Below are 24,093 nucleotides of genomic sequence, written 5' to 3'. Positions count from 1 at the left end.
CGAGCGCCAGGTAGGCAGCACACTGTTCGACGATCCCTGTCTTTGTGACAGATTGCCCTATCTGGTCCCCTAATAATTGTGTCCCCCACTACCAGCACCTGCCTGGCCTGCCCTGCTCTCCTATTTCCCTCTTTACTGGAGCTGACACTCCTCCGGCTTTCAGGGTACATGCCTTGCTGCAGCAGTGCTACCCCTGTACCGTCACTCCCCTCATCTGCCAACTTTGCAAACTTATTGGGGTGTGCCAGATCAGGACTAGCCTCCCTGGCACTCTTCCCTCTACCCCCCTTCTAACTGTCACCCAACTAATGGCCTCACTGTCCTGCAGCTCCCGACTACCACCCTCCCCCACATCTACCCCAGTGAGCTGCTGCTCAGTGAGCAGCAGACTCCTTTCCATATTGTCAATGGATCTCAGTGTTGCCAGCTGCTCATTTAGATCCAGTACCTGGGCTTCCAAACGCACAACGTGCACACATCTCGCGCAACAGTAAGCAACCCCGACCGGCTGTTCAAGGAACGCATACATGTGGCAAGATGTACACTGGATAGCATTGTCAATAATGGAGCTCATTTACTAATGGGGATTGCAATAGTCAGAATGTTAAGTAAAAAGAAAAGTAAAGAATTAATAAAATACAGACAGCAATTCAGTCCAAAGTCCTCCCTTTCAAACTCCCAGAATCCAAAGTCACTGAAAAACAAGTCTCGCACTTACGCTCCGTTCGCACTTACGCTCCGTTCACACTTATGCTCCGTTCGCACTTACGCTCCGTTCACACTCGCAAACTAAGAGATTTAAAGAGGTTTTTTTTTTCCCTTTTCCAGCAATGTACCCTACAGCTCAATGCACTTCCAAAGGACTGGATGCCCAACCAGCTGCCCCTTATAAACCCTTAATTATGACCCCTCCCCCTTAATTAACCCCTTGTGAATATAGCTACACCTCAGGATTTTAGTGCAATGTAGTTAACCCTTAAATACACAGGTAGTAAACTAAGAAACTGTAGTGAGAAAATAGGTTTTAAAAAGCCTAATAAAACTAAACAGGTAGAAAAGCACTCAGCAGGTCACAATGCAGCAACTCACCGCAATTCACACAGGTATTTTCTGCAGGATTCCCAAATACCTCTTCACTGAAAAACAAGTCACACCCTTACTTTTGTTCGCACTTACGCTCTGGTCGCACTCAGCTCGTTCACACTCGCAAACTAAGAGATTTAAAGAGGTCTTTTTTTTTTTTTTTTCCCTTTTCCAGCAATGCACCCTACAGCTCAATGCGATTCCAAAGGACTGGATGCCCAACCAGCTGCCCCTTATAAACCCTTAATTATGACCCCTCACCCTTAATTAACCCCTTGTGACTATAGTTACACCTCAGGATTTTAGTGCAATGTAGTTAACCCTTAAATACACAGGTAGTAAACTAAGAAACTGTAGTGAGAAAATAGGTTTTAAAAAGCCCAATAAAACTAAATAGGTAGAAAAGTACTCAGCAGGTCACAATGCAGCAACTCACCGCAATTCACACAGGTATTTTCTGCAGGATTCCCAAATACCTCTTCACTGAAAAACAAGTCACACACTTACTTTCGTTCGCACTTACGCTCCGGTCACACTCAGCTTGTTCACAATGGCAAACTAAGAGATTTAAAGAGTTTTTTTTTTTCCCCTTTTCCAGCAATGCACCCTACAGCTCAATGCACTTCCAAATAGCTGCCAGGAAACCACTGCTAAGGACAGGCAACAGGCAGAAGAGACTTGTTTGGGCTAAAGAACACAAGGAATGTACATTAGACCAGTGGAAAACTGTGCTTTGGTCTGATGAGTCCACATTTGAGATCTTTGGTTCCAACCACTGTGTCTTTGTGCGACGTAGAAAAGGTGAACGGATGGACTCTACATGCCTGGTTCCCACCGTGAAGCATGGAGGAGGAGGTGTGATGGTGTGGGGGTGCTTTGCTGGTGACACTGTTGGGGATTTATTCAAAATTGAAGGCATACTGAACCAGCATGGCTACCACAGCATCTTGCAGCGGCATGCTATTCCATCCGGTTTGCGTTTAGTTGGACCATCATTTATTTTTCAACAGCACAGTGACCCCAAACACACCTCCAGGCTGTGTAAGGCTATTTGACCAAGAGGGAGAGTGATGGGGTGCTACGCCAGATAACCTGGCCTCCACAGTCACCAGACCTGAACCCAATCGAGATGGTTTGTGGTGAGCTGGACCTCAGAGTGAAGGCAAAAGGGCCAAAAAGTGCTAAGCATCTCTAGGAACTCCTTCAAGATTGTTGGAAGGCCATTTCCGGTGACTACCTCTTGAAGCTCATCAAGAGAATGCCAAGAGTGTGCAGAGCAGTCATCAAAGCAAAAGGTGGCTACTTTGAAGAACCTAGAATATAAGACATATTTACAGTTGTTTTACACTTTTTTGTTAATTATATAATTCCACATGTGTTAATGTTAATAACTTATCCTCAGAAGCAGAGGTGACTCTTGGTCTTCTTTTTCTGGGGCAGTCCTCATGTGAGCCAGTTTCTTTGTAGCGCTTGATGGTTTTTGCAACGGCACTTGGGGACACTTTCAAAGTTTTCCCAATTTTTCGGACTGACTGACCTTCATTTCTTAAAGTAATGATGGCCACTCGTTTTTCTTTACTTAGCTGCTTTTTTCTTGCCATAATACAAATTCTAACAGTCTATTCAGTAGGACTATCAGCTGTGTATCCACCAGACTTCAGAAAAAAGCAGGCACCCCCGGCGAAACGCGCATCAGGGACGTCTATGTCCTGTGTATTGGCATGTCAGCCACAACTGTAATGCCCCTTCCCTATTCACTCACTATGCCCCCGTCAGGTCTAATGATATAGCATCTTACTGGAGTCTGACAGCTCCTGGTTACACTGACCGCGTGCTTACCACGTGTACTCGGTCAGCGTGTGAGATGGCTTGCCGGTGTCAGGAGCGAAAGTGCAGCCTCGTACATAGCTGCTTTTGGTAGATTACTGCCCGCTCCTTACACCACTGCGGGGGTCGAGATTTAGGGCGCCGCACACCGCAATTAATGGGGACATAATATATCCCCATTTATCCAAATTGTCAGGATAAATCCTCTAGGTAAATTTTTGCGGGGATCCCGCTTTATTCATTTGTATGGTCACTTGTAATATAAGAGTGACCCTCATTAACGTGTGACAGTGGATATCTTTGATAGCAGCAATAGCTGTCACATTGAATAGTAATCCATAGTTTCCCTACGGCACATTGATTTATATCCACCTTTCAATCAGAATGTAGCGGTGATCCGCAACCACTTTCCATAGTGACAAATTTGGAGATATTAGGGAAATAGACATCTAATAGAGACATCTTAATACAATTCCCCACCTTTAATTTCAATTTTGAGGGACATTGGTGGTGGATTTATATAAATTTATTGGCAGCAATACACAATCCAGGACTTACAGGGTCTGAGATTACAATTTAATATCGACCCTATACACATCTAATTGGATGTATGTAACAATTTGATTTTATATATATATATATGAATTTATTGGTATTTTAAATTAATTGATATTAAAAGTTATATTTTATATTTATTCACACTCTTTTCCTCTCTTTCCCCCTCCTTATGATTTATGGTCTATTTCGGTGATGTTCACCAGTGTGGATATTGTCCAATAAATCTGACTTTATTGAGTTTTTTTATCCACCAGATTTCTGCACAACACAACTGTTGGTCCCAACCCCATTTATAAGGCAAGAAATCCCACTTATTAAACCTGACAGGGCACACCTGTGAAGTGAAAACCATTTCCGGTGACTACCTCTTGAAGCTCATCAAGAGAATGCCAAGAGTGTGCAAAGCAGTCATCAAAGCAAAAGGTGGCTACTTTGAAGAACCTGGAATATAAGACATATTTTCAGTTGTTTCACACTTTTTTGTTATGTATATAATTCCACATGTGTTAATTCATAGTTTTGATGCCTTCAGTGTGAATGTACAATTTTCATAGTCATGAAAATACAGAAAAATCTTTAAATGAGAAGGTGTGGCCAAACTTTTGGTCTAAACTGTATATATATATATATATATATATATATATATATATATATATATATAGACTTTTCTGTAGGTTACAGTACAATATGATATATATCAGTTAATTTAGTTTAAGTTTAATCATAGAAGAACTATTTTATTTTTTGTGAAATAAAACAAATGTTTTTCTAAAGGGAAGAATGAACATTAGAAAGATATAATATTAAACCAGGAGTAACATTGCAGGGGTATGATATTCCGCACTATCAAGGATGAAGAAGTACAAAGTACAAAGACTCTCTTAGTGTATTTGTCGCTCACCTGGCACCGTGGCAAAATAAACATACAGTTATATAAAGGTGAACACATCTGAGCCATGCATTGCCAGCTACGATGGATACAGAGGAATCTTCAGGAGAAGACAGAGTTGTTCTAAAAAGGACTATTGGATATTTCAGTGGAGTCAGCTTCATTATTACTGTCATCTTGGGCTCTGGCATTTTCATCTCTCCTGGTGCTGTTCTTCTGTGTTCACAACTGAACGTTGGAGTTGCTCTTGTGATTTGGGCAGCATGTGGCATAATATCAATGGCTGGGGCCCTGTGTTATGCAGAACTGGGAACTACGTTTCCATCATCAGGAGGGGAATATTTCTACATCAAAAAAGGACTAGGCCCCATTCCTGCGTTTATCTTCTTATGGACTTTCATAGTGTTCCTCAGACCTGCGACGACCACTGTCCAGGCGCTAATGTTTGCAGAATACGTTATCCAGCCATTTTTTCCAGGATGCCCAACACCAGAGGCAATAAAAAAGGCCACTGCTATTGCTGTTATTCTGGCTGTTGGGATTATCAATTGCTTAAGTGCAAAATGGATTATTTTAGTGCAGAATATTTTTACGGTCCTTAAAATGGCTTCACTCAGTGCTATTGTTATAAGTGGTATTGTCCATCTAGCTATGGGTAACACATCCAATTTCCATGAAGCATTTGAAGGCAATGTCCCGAATGTGTCCCAGGTCGCTGAAGCTTTCTACCAGGGCATGTTTGCGTTTGGTGGATGGAATGTTCTTAATTACGTCATCGGTATGTACCCGTGTTTGCTTTATATTGTAAATGTTTGCAGACATGTTGAGTTGTGACAAAGTCTTGTCTGGTCATCTCAGATAAGAGATCAGTTGTCTATAAAGTGTAAGGTTTTACATGAAAAGTTGTGTTACAGTATTCCTCCTAGGTACTAACAAGATGTGATTGATAAAGTGATGATATATATTTTGGTTTTGTACCAATAAAGGTACACGCAGCGGAAAATCTGCCGTGTTTACGATATTACCACCTTTTAAAAAGTTTTTAAGAAATCTAATGCATACACTATGAAAAATATCCACAATGTAAATTGATGGGTGCTGCAAATGTGAAGTCTGAAGCACGTTAATCTACCCTGCCGATGTCAGTGCATATTTTACCCTTTGCATTGTACTTTCCACAGCAATATCGACTGCAGAAATGCACATAGGAACATGCCTTTACAGACCAGAGCTGCATTAAAGGGATATTGTGATAATATCTTGTAATGAAAAGTTATAGGTGTCCAAGAGCTGGGACCGCAGTCTGGATGTCCTCTTTCAATGCTATTAATCTGATGATATTAATCAAATGCTATTAATCTGCAGATATGGGGTTAATATGCAAGTGAACAGTGTTCTGAACCTGCCCGGCGACCGCACTATGAGTCCGGCGTGGGTTCAGTCACCGATCTGTGAATAGTGACCGGTGGCTGTAATCATGCCCTCAGCAATGACTTACAGCCGGCCCTAATTCTGAGCGAGCTGTCAGTCAGTGCCAGGGGCATGGTTACAGCTGCCATTCTATTGCAGAGAGCAGTATCTGAACCTGCGCTGGCACCATCTCCATGACTGAACGCTACTGGGAGGAATAAAGATTATTTCCTCCCAGCAGTGGGGCTCTAACTGCAGGCAGGTTCAGAACACTATTAACCTGCAGATTAACCACATAACTGCAGATTAATAGCGTTTTTTCACGTGACTGGTTCCCTTTAATGACCCAGGGCTTTTCCTATATCTAATTTCTAATTATCTCTGTGCTAGTTAGGGAAGAGTAGATGCTTTGTCTCTCATACACTAAACACACATAAAGAGGAAATCCTGCTCTTTTTCCCTTTGGTAGCACACAGACAGAAGCTGCAGAGGCATAGCGATAATTATACAGCAGTACTGAGCTGCATAGCTGTGAATCCAGCACTGGAAGTTACTAGCTAGATCCTGTTGGATCAGTGTATTTCTCTCTTGCTCCACTCATCTTTGATCTCCATAGAGTTTATTCAGCCATATAACCTGAAACTTCCCTGTGCTGATAGTCCATCTTTTTTAGAGCAAGATGGAAGTAAGCTGTTTTTTCAGATTGGATAGTGAGATCAGGAGGCGGGAGGAGGTCGGGGAAGAAGTGGCTCTTAAATGAAGTGCACTTCCCCTTTCTAGGGAGGAAATAAATACATTTTCTACGAGTAGCTGCACTTTCAGTAAAGTGGGCAGCAAGCAGTACAACACTATTTACCTACAGATTAACTTTATATTTGCAGGTAAATTGCATTTTCCAAGATAACAAGAGCAGCATAATACAATTTTTCTTTACATTACAGCCAAAAAATTACAATGAACCTTTATTGTCAAATTAATGTATATAGATTTCAATGCTGTCTAAATAATCTAAAAATTATTCAACTGAGACTGTGTCTACATGTGACTTTTTGTAAGACTAGACGAGTATTATATGTCTTTATATTACACCATACTTTCAATCAACAGTAAAAAACAAAACTGTAGCTTTTTATGATTGATAGTTTATATAGAATAGTAGATATCTTTTAGTTGTTCACGGTGGAGAAATAATCATGCAAACTGGAATAACTCTGTCAAAATGATTTTCCACTTTGTTGGTTTTGCAATGGTGCGTAAAGTCTTTTCACTCATGAAATACTGCAGTTATTGTCAGTGTTCAGTGAATTTTTCTTTAGTCTTGTAATAAATAGCATTGGAGGTTGTCCAAATCCATTGCAGCTCCATTGTAATCCAGATTAATCTCACTTTGGATAATCTGCAATGTCCAGGCTAGATTATTGTTATATCTTTTCTGTAGTGCCCCTGATGGTAAAATAAGATATTACAATATATGGAATTCTTGGTTGTCCAATGTTTATAAGATTTGACCCAATAGATCTTCTGTGCTTGGCTTTTGGCTTTATCTTACACAGAAAAATAATAATACCAATTAATTTAGAATAGAATTTTAACAACTTTAAGGGTTGTTTTAAAGTTTTTCTTCACGAGTGCAGTGCTCCCATTCCTCCTGGCTTGCCGTTTGGGGGCGGTGAGCTCCTGAAGACTGACAATATGGAACTCATGCTGCGGCAGTTTCGGAAGAGCACAAGAACAACAAAGCAGGTCCAGTAGTGCTCTCCAACAATCCTGACAGAGGCTTTAGGTACAAATATCAAAAGACTGACCATCCCTTCCAAAACAGAACAGGTGTGTACAGGTGCTTACTAAGAGTACCATATATAAATAACAAATAAAGTAGCACTCTGCAACGCTAAGTATGCAAACTTGAAATATATGAAACTTGAATTGCATTACTGCTCTAGAAAATAGAAATAACTGAGAATCTTAGTGCTTAAATTGGCCAATTTATGTATACCTGCTAGCCACGGTAAGACGTTTCTCATTGCCAGGAACCTACCTAATGTCAATCTTCTGTCCACCCTTAAGCCTCAAGCAGTTTTAATTACAGGAGGATCTTACCTTCCCAAACACATACAAATTTTAGTCTCTAAGAGAGGATACACATTAGGTAGGTTCCTGGCAACGAGAAACGCCTTACCGTGGCTAGCGGGTATACAAGAATTGGCCAATTTATGCGTTAAGATTTCTCAGTTATTTCTATTTTCTAGAGCAGTAATGCAACTCAAGTTTCATATATTTCATGTTTGCATAATTACTTAGCGTTGCAGAGTGCTACTTTATTTGTTGGTCTGAAGATTTAGGTACGTTCATATAAGGTTGCAACGGTGGCTGGTAATCTTGGCAGAAAGCATTAAGCAATATAATTAAAAATCCTTCCATTCTTGAGAATGAAGAACATTTTTAATAAGATTAAATTTGTAAGGTTGCTTGTTTTTATAAGCTCTTTACAATTTTAATGGGGACCTGTCATGTCCCCAAACGCTATTAACTTGAATATATATGGTCAATATACTGGTTAATAGCGTTACTGAAAGCACGGCTACTGGAAGAAAATAAACTTTATTCTTCCTGAGAGCTGCTGTCTTTTAATCATAGAGCCGTACCAAAGCAGCAACAGTCATCGCCCACTGCACAGTTAGTGGCGACTTTAAGCATGCCCGAGCACGTTGATTGACAGATCACTATGTACTTCAACTGTGCAGAGCAAGCTGTCAGTAAAAGTACCAGGGTGTGCTTACAGCCATCATTCTCAATACTGTGCAGTGACTGTAGCCACTCTGGGCACAACTCTATGACCAAGAGCTAGCGGCTTCCGAGAGGAATAAAGTTTATTTTTTCCTAATAGTATAACTTTATATCTGATGATTGATAGCGTTTGGAGACACAGCAGGTTCCCTTTAAATAATGAAGTTGAGACAACTCCTTTAAAGACACACTCGCATAAAACTTTTTTGCCCTAAACCTGTGTAAATATACATGTAATTTAGTGTTAGGCTGCGTGCACACAATGCATTTTTCATGCGTTTCCGCTGCGGAATATCCGCAGCCGAAACGCATCAAAAACGCATGGTAATCCGCACCCCATGGTCCCCAATGGCATTCCGCAATGTCAATGCACATGCTGCGGATTTTTCCACAGCGTTTCTGCAGCGCTCATAAATCCGCAGCATGTTCATTAATTTTGCGGAAGCGCAGCGGAAGCACCGCCATTGACTTGCCTTGAGACGCATAGAATCCGTGTCAGTACATTTGTACAAGCGGCTTCTATGCGTCTCTATGTGCGGATGGTACCCAGTTCTGGAGGAGAGAAGACTCTCATCCAGACCTGGGTACCATTGTACCTGTAAAAAAAAGAATAAAATAAAAAATAAAGTTAATATTCACCTGTCCGGCAGCCCCTGCAGCGCTTCTCCTTCCAGGACCTGAGATGACGTCGTGGTCATGTGACCGCAGCCTGTCTCGTGAAATGCCGGCAAGCCAGGAAGGAACCAGGAAGGAGCGCGACAGCACACGCGGCGGCATCGGAGGTAAGTATAGCTTTATTTTTTTTATTTTTACGGTCACACTGTATAAATCCATGCTGTTTGCATGGATTTATACAGTGTGACCTAGTTGTCAAGCACTTTCCAAGTGATGCTATCGCCTGGAAAGTGCTTGTCTGTCCGCATGCGGAAACACATGCGTTAACGCATGTGGATACGCATGTGAATCCGCATGTGGATCCGCATGTATTCTGCAGGAAAAACGCATGCACAATCTGCATGCGTTTTTTCTGCCAGGGAGATGCCGAAATGCTGCAGAAATTTTCTGCTTCATTTCTGCATCGTGGGCACATAGCCTTAGTGTGTCAATATTCTCACAGATCACCGTCTTTTCCACTTTCCTGCACCACTCCACTCTTCTTCTCACTCATGTGACTGCAGTTCCAACCCGCTGGATCACAGTGAGCCATAAGTTGATTTTACAATGGAAGTCTATGGAGCCTCTCTCTGCCTCATTCTGATACTCCATAGACTCGCATTGTAAAAGCGACTTCCGTCTTACACATTGATGCCAATCTAATACTGTGAGAGAGTCTTGCCAGCTTGTCACTTCTCTTTAAAGCCAGCGAGGGAGTGTACTGTCAATGCATATTGAAAGCAACACAGCGGCGAGCAGAGACAGCATATAGAGCATGTGTCAGTATTGATAACTTGCACATGCTTAGTAGCTCAGTATAGCAGAAAATAGTCCAGCCCCTGAAAGAGTTGTCCCTGGTGACAATCCATTTAAGGGCGGCGACAGCAGCTGTGGCAGTGACTGCAGTGAGAGCCCACTGATGACATCTCGATTGAGAATCCCCAGTGCATGCTGGGAGACTCAAAGGTAACATCATCAGAAGTAAAAAAAAGAAAGTGCAGATAGAAAGTTAGGGTAAAGAGGGAACGTTATGGATTTTTTAATGGAAGTATAGCAGAAAAGTACTTAGTTTTTCAGCCTAAGATAGATTTTTTTTTCTGGTTAGCCAATAAAGGTATTACTCTGAGAATACTTTTGTCATTTTTGGGCATAAAAGTATTTACATAGACTAAGATAGATAATCATATAAAATTAATTTTGGTTTTAGATAATCTATTTGACTAAAAAAATAAAAATTTCCCTAAGGGCAAGTTTACATGACAGCATTTTCGATCTGAGCTATGTTCGTGAAAGAAGAGACAACACATGGTCAGCAGTGAGGAGAAGCAGAGAGAGCAGGTGGGAGAAGGAGAGTGTCCCACTGATACAGAGGAAAGAGGACCCTGCCCTTGCAGGCTTACATTCTACAGGAACGTGGAAGGAGACAGTAGGTTAGGGAGGTTGCAGTAGCTCCGATGTTGTTGAGGTGGCAGCAAGCAAGGTCATGGCAGGCTGTAAGCTTGTTTGAAGAGATAGGTTTTCAGGTTCCGTCTGAAGGATCCAAATGTGGAGGCTAATCGGACGGATATGCTGGAGAAATCTTGGAGACAATTGGGTGAGGAATTAACAAGTGTGGAGGAGAGAAGAAGGTCTTGGGAGGACCGGAGATTACGTGAGGGAATATATCGGGAGATTAGTTCAGAGATGTACGGAGCACTATGACCATACTTTAGTTTCTTCCGTAAATCATATGAGACTCACGCATTCAAGTCTATGGGTGCGTAAAAAATCGGATACCATACGGTGCCACAGTATAGCATCCGATTTTTATGGATACTTTTCAATTCTGTAACAGGACACTGTAAATGGTCCTAACTGCTACTGTAAAAAACAGATTGCATGACAAGTGAGGAAAAAAAGTGTACGAGTTTTCTGGATGAAGTTCTGATGATTTTTCATATGGACGTGAGAACTTAGCCTAATGGTGGACGAACCCTGGCTGACAATGGTACCAGGAGAAGTCTGAAGCAGTATGTGTCCGCTTGTACTTTAAATAACTGTCATTGCATTTGATGTAGTTCTATAATTATCTGCAGCAAAGCTAAAAGGCATTATTGTTATTGTGCTTTAATAGGCACACACAATTCATTAGTCTTTGATGGGTATTTGTAATTGAGATTTTGTTGAGATACATCCAGATGAAGCCAGTCTAGTGTTTGCTTCTTCGGTCTAATTGCCCCTAATCACATTAATTAGCAGTTAATGTTCTATTATTTGCCAATATTTTATAAAGCTCAGCACACTCATCATTCTGAGTGCCACAATAAGTATGATTTTAAGGCAGACATTGAAAGTTGATGACACTAGAAAAGTAATTTGGACAGGATGAGGCTTCGAACCGGGGAGCTAAAAAAGGAAATAGGCTGCAGCTGACATCATTTAACTATTAGATATAACACTGTTTGGAAAAAAAACTCTGATTATAAAGATTATATCCTAAAATTCTGTAACAACCTTACAGACCTGACATTAAAGTCTAACGAAATGTATGAAAAAGAGAAATAAATCTCCTCAATAATGTCTAACTACTTCATAGTTGGGGTAGTTTGTGACACGTCACTAGGATATGCTTTCACTTTGTGAATGTAGGGTCTGACCTTGGAACCCCAAATATGATTAGAGATCGGCAAATTTATTCGAGTGTAATGTAATTTTACTCAAATTTTACAAAAATCTGCATTCTAAAGAATACAGATTTTTGGTAATTTGCTGAGTGCAAATTCAGCAAAATGGTGTAAAGCTGCGGCTGCCATCTTGCTGAACAGTTGAGGGCCGGCAGAAGCCTAAATAGAAAAAAAATAAAAACATAGCTCATCACTCACCTTTCTTGCCGCCCTTGGTGTTTCCTACCCAGTCCACACTTCCATTGTATCGTATCTTCAACAAAATGTTCACCAGGGCTTCAGGCCACGACTAGGCCCTGGAGTTTACTGCGCATGCTCCAGAGCCTATTCGAGGCCAGAAGTCTTGGCCTAGAGTGAACATCGTGCTGGGACCTCCAGCGGAAGTGTATCGGGAAATGATGTGTGCAGGCAGGGAGCGGCAAAAAGGTGAGCAATGAATTTTTATTTATTTTTTTTTTTTTCAACCTCTCCAGCCGCCCTCACTGCTTTCTGTCTCCTGTCCGCTCCTTTGTTGCACTACATCTCTACCTCGGTGTTCACTCTATGCCAAGGCTTTTGGCCGTGAGCAGGCCCTGATGGGCACTATGCATGCACAGTGACCTATGGGACCTGTGAGTGGAATTCGCAGCCTGGTGTTCACAGTAAACTCTGGGGCCTGCTCACAGTTGGAAGCCCTGACCTAGATTGACAGGGTCAGAGATGTTGTGTGATGGAGGCGCGGAGGACTGGACAGCGGGTGCTGAGCAGCAAATTTGAATTTTGTGAGATCTGCTTACCTCTGCTCACAATGATATGATTCAGAGAAAAAAAAATCTCATCCTAATCTTTGTATACATTTCTCATTTACTGATGGGTAGGAAGTAACCTAAAGTTCTTAGGTATAGTCTGTATCATTTCCAATCTCTCTCTAAAGCTTTGCTGGTGCATATTAGAACTAAAATCATCTCAGATTTGTTATTTACACTGTATGTATGGTCCAGAATTTTATATCAAGGTTCAGAAGTGCCTTGCTTTCTTAGCCTTCTTAAGTAAAACCATAAGTCTAATTAAGACTTGCAAGTCAATGACTTATGGTTCTGTGACCAATGAGCCTTGATTCTCTCTTTAGACTCCTGATATATGCTGTGACCGAGAACAACCAGGTTACTAAATTATTCAGAACATAAGAGACCTCCCTGGCTCTATTCCCTGCCCAGCCCCATCTTCCTCTGCTCGATTGACAGATCACTGGCTTGACTTCAAAGCTTAGTTGTTAATCTGTGTATAACCGTGCTCACACCACAGCCTTCTGAGTACATTCTATAGTGAAGAAATAAAGTCCAGCTCACCAGTAATGCCTGACTTCAGTCCTGTCCGGAGCACAGATAGTGTTACTGCCATATCATGACTAAATACCATGACTAAAGGTGCTTGACGTGTCAGTGTTTTTTATTGCGCTATGCCGATATGGATGTTATTTGGAATTTTAACATGTACCAATAAAGAAGATTTTTATATCAGTGGAGCTGGATTTCTCCTCTTTGCTTACATTGTATAGAGACAGAGAGCTGCTGTGCTAATCAGTGCTGGGGGCGTGGATGGACTACCCTGCACGTACCAAGTTGTCCTGTAATAATAATCTCTTGGTTATAAAATGCTGATTATATTGAAACAGCAAAACACAGCAAAGAAAGTTGTTATCTGGGTCTCTGGTTCTACATTATGATTGTCACAACACTGTTGCTTGATATGACGGGTGTAGCATCGGCGTCTCTGCCCCCTGACAGGCAGAGACGCCGTCCTCCTTACCGCCGTGCTCCTGGCCCGGCGTCTTCCGGCTCTCCTGCTGCTGCCGGCTCGCCCAGCTTCCCGGGCACTGTGCTTAGGGCGCGCGTGCGCGACCTCCCTCCCTCTTAAAGGGGCCACGCACCGTCCTAAGGAGTCCCTGGCCAATGGACGGAGGACTTCCTATATAAAAGGCACCTCCTCCAAATTGGAGGTGCCCGTGCAAGGTTGTAGCTCTGTGTACTAACTCTGGGCTGTAAGCAGACTGTCGGACTGGACTGATAGTCAGGCTAGCGGACTGGACGGGTAGTCAGGCTGGCCGACTGGACTGGTAGTCAGGCTGGCGGACTGGACTGGTAGTCAGGCTGGCGGACTGGACTGGTAGTCAGACTAGCAGCGGGACCTGAGGGCTGAAGCAGAGTTAGTACACAGAGCTACAACCTTGCACGGGCACCTCCATTTTGGAGCAGGTCCCGCTGCTAGACTGACTACCAGTCCAGTCCGCCAGCCTGACAACCAGTCCAGTCGGCCAGCCTGACTACCAGTCCAGTCCGCTAGCCTGACTACCAGTCCAGTCCGACAGTCTGCTTACAGCCCAGCCCACCAGTCTGTCTATGGGCTTGGCCAGTCCGCTTATCCGGAGCCTTTACCTGCTACCTGTCTCCGCCAGCCAAGTACAGTCTCCAGCCTGATGGTCTGTCTACAGTCCAAACCCGCCAGTCTGTCTATGGGCCAGGCTTGCCTGCCTACCCGGAGAATGTACCAGTTACCTGCCGTGCCTACCAGCCAGCCTACCTGGAGGCTCCTGCCAGTTACCCGTGTTGTCTGCCAGTCCATCTACCTGGATCACCCGTCAGCCTGCCTGCCGTGCTCATCTGCTGTACCGGTCAGTCCCTGCCTTCTGACCCATGGGAGTCACCTGCTCTCACTCAAGGACTGGTCCAGAGTAGCACTTGGTACCTCTGCTCGGTCCTTCCCTGGTTCATGGAGTCGATTGAGCCGCTGTGCGACCTTGGTCAGTCCGAGTTGATACCTAGTTACGCCCCTCTGGTCCCTCCTTGCACCGCAGCACAGAGGTTCCACCACCCGGATCCGTAACAACGGGTCTACGGGCTCCATCTGTATTCCTAAAGTTAGGGGATCCCTAACTATCTCTGCTTCCTGGTTTACTTCTAATGGTGAAGACCCTAGGGCCACGTTCCTTGCTGAGCTCCTAAACCAGCCCTTACCTGTCCTCTCACCCACCATGGGAAGTGGGGAGTAGTTGTGTGTAAGAATACACAAACCAGACTAAAAAGCAAAGATGTACAGGGATAAATGAAAATACCAATCATACCAATATGCACTCAGAAAAACAGAGTAGAATACCAGGAAGTAAAGGGAAGGAAAAACCAAATAGGAGAGGATGAGGATATGCACACAGACAACTCACCAAGCAACAGTCTTTAGAACAACACTCCAAAAGCCTCCTCAAACAACTACCACCTCCAACTCCAGAACCAGGAAGTAAAAGACTGAGACAAGTGTATGTAGCAGAGGGGAGTGGCCAACACTGAAGAGCTGAGACCATCAAAGCAGGAAAGCTCAGAAGCTCTCAACTGAACAGATTAGTCCCTGCACTGCTAGCAGAAACCTGCACTGTTTAATATGATGGTGAAGTGCTTCTAATCAGTGCAAGAGTACGTGAAATCAGACACCACAGTCTTCTGGCCCCTCTCTGTTACACAGCAAAAAAACGGTGACAGATTCCATTTACATGAAAACCAAATTTTAATTTTTTTTCTTAATACACTGCCATTAGTCCCATAAGCTTCTGGAAGAAAATAATTTCTTGCTTGAGCAACCTGAGTGTGAACATATACATATAGATAATATGTGTATAATCATGACAATATTCATTGTATCTATGAACATTCATATATCAGATTAACATGTATTGGTGTTATTGATTGTAGAAATATATAATGAAGTGTAAAGTTGGCTTTTGCCATGGGTGGATATATCATTGTTGCGACCTGCGCAATTGCACAGGGGCCCAAAACAGGTGTAATTGTGCATTATGATGAGACTGCAAAGGGCCGATATATTGTAATTGCATAGGGGCCTCTTCTGTCTGTGTCCGCTCCTGGTTATGCATTATAGCTATTAGAGAATCTTACATTTTGACAGACTGAGGTACATTTCTTTACACATTTACTGGTAATTCATTGACTTTTGTCACCAGAAAGAGTGACCCGGTAACCTATGGACACCTAACAAAAATGCTACTGAATTCATTGCTATATGTTAAAAAAGTTTAATAGGTGAAGAAATTTTATAAATAACATTCGGTGGACAAGCATCACTTTAAAATTGGATTTTGTTGTCAATACTCTAAATCTTGCAGTCAGCTGTAAATGGAGATTTCTTCCCTCCAAAGGAAGGTAAAAGAAGACAATGGAAAAGTTTGTCTGAAAAGGCGTTTGAACTTTTTTGACAGTGTGTGTTACCTAGTTGGTAGCATCATAGGTGCTGGAATATTCATTTCTCCTAAAGGGGTCTTTGAGTACGCCCAGCTCAATGTTGGGGTGGTATTATGCATATGGGCTGCCTGTGGTGTGTTGTGTGTAATGTGCTCCCTCTGTTATGCAAAGCTGGGCTCAGCCATGCCATTTGTTGGAGGTGAATACTACCATGTGAAGTTAGGACTCGGATCTCTGCCGGCTTTCATTACACTCTAGACGTTAACGTTGTTTATAAATCCTGCATCCCTTCCAGCACGAGCCCTGACTTTTGCAGAATATATCAGCTGGCCATTTTATGTGGGTTGCCCACCACCTGACCTACTCAAAAAAATGCTAGTTATTGGAATTCTGTGGATTTTATGTGTCATAAATTCAAAAAGCATCAATATGGCCTCCTGGGTTCAGAATACATTCACAGTGCTTAAAAGCTTGTCCTTGGCTCTTATTATAGTCTATGGACTGATAGAGCTTGGAAATAACACTAAGGCTTCGGAAGCATTTACAGATGCGTTCAATTCAGAAGTCCCGAATGCAGCTCAGACTGCAGAGTCTTTCTATTAAGGTCTGTATGCGTATGGAGGGTGGAACTACCTAAACTACATGGCCGGTTAAGTATCTTTTCCTATTGGGTCAAGAAATATTGAAGAAATAAAAGATTGTTTTGTAGAAGTCATTTGCAAACTTTTAGTTGTAGAAGAACCACTAAAAAATGTTCCCATCATGGGGTAATCCTTAAAACAACCTCACCCATATGGTATCATGGTTGGTAAAACAGATTTATATGTTACAACAATCGAAGATACTAATGAGCTCATGAACTATTACACTTTTTGGAATACCTTGTTATACACCATGTCAAACTCTGGCCTGTGGGCCAAGTCTGGCTGCAGCGTGGTTTTATTTGGCCCATGACACCAGAATCACCACCCCTATCTAGGGACATTATTCTGTATGGAGGACTACGTGGGGCCCATTATACTGTATGGAGGACTATGTGGGGCCATTATTCTGTATGGAGGGTTATGTGGGGCCCATTATTCTGTATGAAGGACTTTGTGGGGCCATTATTCTGTATGGAGGACTATGTAGGGTCCATTGTTCCGTATGGAGGATTATGTCGGGTCCATTATTCTGTATGGAGGACTATGTGGGGTCCATTATTCTGTATGGAGGACTATGTGAGACCCATTTTTCTGTATGGAGGACTATGTGAGACCCATTTTTCTGTATGGAGGACTATGTGGGGCCCATTATTCAGTATGGAGGGCAATGTGGGGGCATTATACTGTATACTGGTTGGCCCACGACTTTGTCTAAGTTCTTCATTTTGTCCCTCTGAGTGTTTGAGTTTGACATCCCTGTTATACACTGACTACATTTATTTGAGAGTTTAAAAGGTAACTAAACTTTTAATGATTTATATATATATATATATTGCAAGTACTTTCCATTTCTGCAGATTAGTGTGTATTCAGGTCTCGAAACCCCCATCGATTGCTCAAAAAACAGCTTCTATCTCAGCACGCACACTGAGCAGAATATGGATGTTGTCGGCGCACTCCGCAGTGTGTGCACGCTGTGGCAGTAGGCAGGATACAGTATCCATACTCAGCTGATTGTGCGTGCAGAGACAGGAGCTGTGCTATTCGTGGGGCTCTAAGGACCTTGATCCCCCACCAATCTTCAGGCATGAAAAGTGCTTGCAAAATGTAAAAAAAAAAACGTTAAATGTTTAGTTACTCTTTAACAAAAAGAAAGATAATTAAGCAAGGTATCCATGAAAAATTCCAATGAATAAATATGTACATATAATATTATAGCTAAATTTAATACAATCCAGTAATGCATTGATAATAAAGACAGTGATTACACTTTAATTGTCAGTAATCCCAGCTATAATACTGAATTAATTAGTAATGATTAAACAAATTTATTTTCAACAAAATTCAAATATCAGTCTGGAAAAAAATTCCTTCACCACCATGAAGTAGACACAGAAAATTTTTGATGCCCTCTGATAGTTTTCCTGATTCATGGATTATCAAGGATTAGCTATCTTAACCCCTTCTTGACATTTGACAAGCATGAGCATCATGATCATGATGGAGTTCCCCCAATTTTCGTACATGTACATCATGGGTATTGGGCAGATACAGGAGCTGTGCCCAATGCAACCACCGTGGGATCTCGGCTTAACAAAGCACTTCTATGAACGTTTTTATTCTCTTAATATATTGCAGTCAAATATAATATAGCACTGTTTACTTACAATTGCTCATTTTGCTTTTCTACCCAGCTACTTATTCTCTCGTTCATTAGGTCTATGATGTAACGTGATTTAAAACAAACTCGCTGAATCCTTCTAAGCTCTACGTAGAAAAAGGAAGTCTCTTCTCCCTGCAAATGTCATCATTAGAACTACAGTCTTACATCACTGCAAAGTCCCTGGCAGGGGGAGGAGCGCAGCAGCTGGGTCAGGAGTTAAACGGGATGGAGCTGGGCTGCCAGTGATGTAAAATTGTAGTTCTAATGATGACTCATGCAAGGAAAATAGACATTCTGTTACTACATAGAGCTTAGAAGGATTCAGCTATTCAGTTTTTAATCACATGATGTCATAGACCTAATGAAAAAGAGAAGAATTTACTGGATTAAAGGTTAAAATGAGCAATTGTAAGTACACAGTGATGTATAATATGATGATTGCAATAAGAGGATAAAAAAGTGCCTCTTTAACTGACAGCCAAGCTCCTGAAGCAACAGCCAGTGTCAGTGCCAATATCAATCGTGGCTGTTTAATTACCTAGATGATGCAATCAATAGTGACTACATCATATAGATGATGTCATCCTCGCAACCTCATCAATAGTGCCCATGGTTTCTATAGTAACTAAAGGTCAGACAGCTCAGAGGCCATGTCAGAGACAGCTCTGAAGGCCATCTAGCTCAGAGGCTAGCTCTGTCATTCTGTCAAAGCACAAGCCTCTCAAAAACCCATTGAGCAGAATCCATATTCTACATCTACATATATGGCATTGCTGGGGAGAACTCACTTAAAGGGAACCTATCACCAGAAAAAACGCTATTAACCTGCAGACTAACCTGCCCGGCGCCCGCACTTAGCCGAGCGCTGCGGGGAGAAAATGAACGTTTATTCTCCCCGGCAGCATTCCGGTTCCAGTCACGGGGGCGGCGCTGTCACTGGTTCAGTCACCGCTCTGAGCATACATAATGCTATAATGCTCTTAACCTCAGATTAACCCCATATCTGCAGGTTAATAGAATTTTTCTGAGGACAGGTTCCCATTAATAGTAAACACAAAATGCACCCAAAGTATTTACTATTAAAATAAAAAATGTACAATTTTCACTCTGCAACATTCACTGCACTCTAATTTCTTGAAAACACCTGTGGACACAAAATGGTCACTAAAACCCTAGATGAATACCAACCACGAGGGCAGTTTCTAAAATAGAGTCACATCTCCGGAGTTTCTCATCATAGAGATTCTGCAATTGCTAGCCTATGTTATGTAAATCACCAAAATTATCCTCAAATGTCCATTGTGTTCTTTCGCTTTTGAGCCCTGTCGAATGTTTAGGCTAAAGATTGGGACCACATGTAAGGTGTAACACTAAGAAATCCTGCATAATTAGGAAGCCTTGTTTTCACAGTTGGCAACAATACAGTGGCATTAAAGTTTGTCCACCCCTGGTGAAAATTACTATTGTTTTGAAGAGTTAAGCAAGATGAAGATGAAATGATCTATAAAAGGCCTAAAGTTAAAGATGACACATTTCCTTTGTATTGTAGGCAAAATAAAAATATATTTTTTCATCTTTTTCATTTTAAAAATTACAAAAAGGAAAATAGGCCGATGCAAAAGTTTGGGCACCCTTGGAGATTTGTGTTCTCACGTAACTTTGACCAAGGTTTCAGACCTTAATTAGCCTGTTAGGGTTATGGCTTGTTCACTATCATCGTTAGAAAAGGTCAGGTGATGCAAATTTCCCAGCTTTTTAAAAAACCAGCCTCCTCTAACCTTGTGACAAAAAACTGCAGCCATGACTTCTTCTAAGCAGCTGCCTAGCACTCTGAAAATGAAAATGGTGGAGGCTCACAAAGCAGGAGAAGCCTTTTAGAAGATAGCAAAGTGTTTTCAAGTTGCCTTTTTCTCAGTTTCAAATATAATTAAGAAATGGCTGTTAACAGGAACAGTGGAGGTCAAGATAAGGTCTGGAAAACCAAGAAAAATTTCAGTGAGAGCTGCTCGTAGGATTGCTAGAGAGACAAGTCAGAACCCCTGCTTGACTGCAAAAGACCATCAGAAAGATTAAGCAGATTCTGGAGTTGTGGTACATTTTTTTACTGTTCACAGATACCTGCACAAATATGGCCTTCATGAAAGAATCATCAGAAGAAAACCTCTCCTGCATCCTCCCCATAAAATTCAGTGTCAGAAGTATGCAAAAGAACATCTAAACAGCCTGATGCATTTTGGAAACCAGCCCTGCGGACTGATAAGGTTAAAATATAACTCTTTGGATACAAGTATCAAAGGTACAGTATGTGTGGAGAAAAAAGGGCTCAGAATTTCAGGAAAAGAACATCTCGCCAACCATTAAGCATGGGGTGGATCAATAATGCTTGTGGGTTGTGTTGCAGCCAATGGCATGGGGAACATTTCATGGGTAGAGGGAAGAATGGATTCAGTGAAATTTCAACAAATTCTTGATGCAAACATAACACCATCTGTAAAAAAAAGCTGGAGCTGAAAAGAGGATGGCTTCTACAAATGGATAATGATCCTAAACATAAGTCAAGATCCACAATAGACTACCTCAAAAGGCGCAAGCTGAAGGTTTTATAATGGCCCTCACAGTCCCTTGATCTGAACATCATTGAAAATCTGTGGTTAAACTTCAAAATAGCAGTGCATGCAAGATGACCAGGAATCTCACAGAACTGGAAGAATTTTCCAAGAAAGACTGGATGAGAATCCCTCAAACAAAAATGTAAAGACCCTTGGCTGGCTTCAAAAAGCTTTTACAAGCTGTGATACTTTCAAAATGGGGTGCTACTAGGTACTAATCATGCAGGGTGCCCAAACTTTTGCATTGGCAAAATACAAAGGAAATGTGTTATCTTTAACTTAGCCCTGTTAGAGATAATTTCATTTTCAACTTGCTTAATTTTTCACAATAATAGTGATTTCACCAGAGATGTACAAACTCTTATTTGCCACTGCATATTGGCCAATGAAATTACTTATCTGTGTGAATAATGCAGTGTACGCTTTGAAACAGTTACTGTGCTCTAATTTCTGAGAAATACCTCTTCAGTCTAGATACTTACTATAAACCCTTACAGTATATGAGTCCCATGACATTGAGGCTGCATTCCCAGCCGGGGCAATGAACTACGGTGATCTCAGTGAGATCACCGCTAGTGGCCCCACTGGGAACGTAACCTCAATGACCAGCGGTGAAATCTATGACGTCATAGCTAGTCACTGAAGCTGAGCTCAGTGGTTTTCAACCGGGAAGGTCGCATCTTGGCACCGTCCAGGTTGAAAACTATTTATCCCAGACTTGGATTACCCATGGGACAGAACTTCGGACAGGTGAGGGATATTGTTGCTTTTTATTATTTGCTTTCTTACAGGATACGATGGCTTCGAATGGGCACTAGGTGAGTCTAACAGTGTTTGTTATTTTTAAATAAAGTAAAAGAGTGTGTTTTATTTGAAATAAAAGACTTTATTCTGGTTGTTTGTCTTTATTTGCAATATAACTACAGGATTAGTAATGGAGAGGCGTCTTATAGACACCTCTCTATTACTAACCCGCGGGGTTGATGTCAGCTTTGTATTGTCCAGTGACATCAATCCCACAAATATTACACCAATTGCCACCACCACAGGGCAGTGGGGAAAGCCGGGCAAAGTGCCAGATTTGGCTCATCCAATAGATGCACCTTTTCTGTGGCTGCTGTTTTTATGCTGGGGGGGGGGCAATATCCATGGCCCTTTACCAGCCTGAGAATACCAGCTGCCAGCTGTCTGCTTTAGCTTGGCTGGTTGTCAAAAATGGGGGGATCCCATGCCATTTTTTTTTTATTCTTGATAACCAGCTTTGCAGTCCGCAGCTGTCAGGTTTGCTTGGCTGGTTATCAAAAATACAGGCGAACCAACGCCATTTTTTTTAACATTTATTTATTTATAGCGGAGGCGCCGTCAGATGAATACTCCCATCAGCCGCACCTGCTCTCGCTGTTATCTGACAGCAGGCGTAGGCTGATGGGTGTAGTAGTCCCATCTGCCAATGTCTATGACTGGAGGTAAACTTTTTAGTTCCGGTCACAGCTGCGGGCTCATGCTGTCATTTGACAGCGTGGGAACCGCAAACCTCTGATCGGTGGTATTAATCTTACCGCTGATCAGAGGCAGGGTTTGCCGCACCGTCATGCACATCTGCGTGAAAAATGGATGAGTGCAATCCAATAAAAAATCGGATTGCACTCTGACCAATGTTAATATATGATCCAATTAACTCTTTTCACCTCACTGACGTCACCGCGAGCATGAGAAATTTCAGAACTCAGAGCCAATGAACTCCTTTCACCGCAATTATGTCAGCCTGAGTGCCATGGGAAAGTTCTCATGGCGCTCGCGCTGATGTCAGTGAGGTGAAATGAGTTCATTGGATATAAACCCTGCTCACCTTTTTCACATCACTGTGACTAACTGAGGTGTGTGAGCATGGGCAGCTCAGTGTCTCTGCTGGATGGCAGGCTGTATAGTCGCATCATGCCACAATTCAGCCTGCCATCTAGATGTAGCAGAGCTAGATGCGTCGCGGGACAAATGGATTGCTATCTTTTCATCGGGGACAGGTGAGAAATATGGTTGTTGTTTTTTTTACTCTTTCACAGGTAATATGGACTTCAATGGATTGGGCATTATGGTAAGTATAAGGCTTTTTGGTAAATGTAGATTCAATAAAGGAGTCTGTGTCATTATTTCAAATAAAGGACTTTATTCTGGGTGTTTGTATTTTATTTAACAATTTGACTATGGGGTTAGTAATGGGGCATCTTATAGATGCTTTTCCATTATTAACCCCTGGGTTTGATGTCAGCTGCCAATACAAAACTTAAAAACCTCAACCCTATAACCCCACTTGCCACCACACCAGGGCAAATGGGAAGAGCGGAGGCTAAGCACCAGAATTGGTGCATCTTATGGATGTGCCTTTTCTGGTGTGGCTGAGAGCTGTCGTTTGTAGTCTGGAATGGGGCCAATATCCATGGCCCCTTTCTTGCCTATTAATATCAGCCCACAGCTTTTTGTCTAGCCTTTACTGGTTATTAATGATATGGGGGCCCCACGCCATGTTTTTGGGGGCCCCCATTTTAATAACCAGTAAAGGCTAAGTATACAGCTATGAGGTGATATTAATAGCCTGGGAAGCTCCATGGGTATTATCCTCTTCCCAGGCTATAAACATCAGCCCCAGCTGTCCGCTTTCCCTCTGCTGGTTTATAAAATTTAGGGGAATTCCACACCATTTTTTTCAGAAACTGAATTATTTATTACTGAATTGCATGTGCAGTAAGCTAGACATGCAGAGCACTAATTATATCTCACTCACATATTTCTATCTATCTTTCTGTATGTATCTACCGTATCTTCCTATCTCTCTGTCTGTCTGTCTATCTAATATACAGGGTGGATACGCATAAAATAAATGGCAATGGTTGGTGATATCAACTTCCTGTTTGTAGCACATTAGTACATGGGAGGGAGAAAACTTTTCCAGATGTGTGGTGACCATGGCGGCCATTTTGATGTTGGCCATTTTGGATCCAACTTTATTTTTTTCAATGGGAAGAGGGTCATGTGACACATCAAACTTATTGAGAATTTCATAAGAAAAACAATGGTGTGCTTAG

General features: G+C 42.0%; 1 protein-coding gene across 2 annotated transcripts in view; it reads left to right on the top strand.

Annotated features, from left to right (window-relative positions):
* The first annotated feature begins 4,385 nt into the window (after positions 1-4,385).
* LOC141265868 (b(0,+)-type amino acid transporter 1-like) overlaps positions 4,386-24,093 on the top strand; it is a 108,770-nt gene continuing 89,062 nt past the window's right edge. The window contains exon 1 of one of the 2 annotated variants that reach the window (XM_073679518.1): positions 4,386-5,135. In XM_073679518.1, coding sequence (XP_073535619.1) covers positions 4,442-5,135 — 694 coding nt within the window. In that variant the 5' untranslated portion in view covers positions 4,386-4,441. The remainder of the gene's footprint in view (positions 5,136-24,093) is intronic. The other variant, XM_073679519.1, reaches the window with a different exon arrangement.

This window comes from Phyllobates terribilis, unplaced genomic scaffold (assembly GCF_046119375.1).
Source record: "Phyllobates terribilis strain yellow unplaced genomic scaffold, ASM4611937v1 Scaffold_4__5_contigs__length_816908805, whole genome shotgun sequence".
Lineage (NCBI taxonomy): Eukaryota > Metazoa > Chordata > Amphibia > Anura > Dendrobatidae > Phyllobates > Phyllobates terribilis.
The sequence above is the reverse complement of the archived record's forward strand: the minus strand, read 5'-3'. Positions and strand labels throughout refer to the sequence as shown.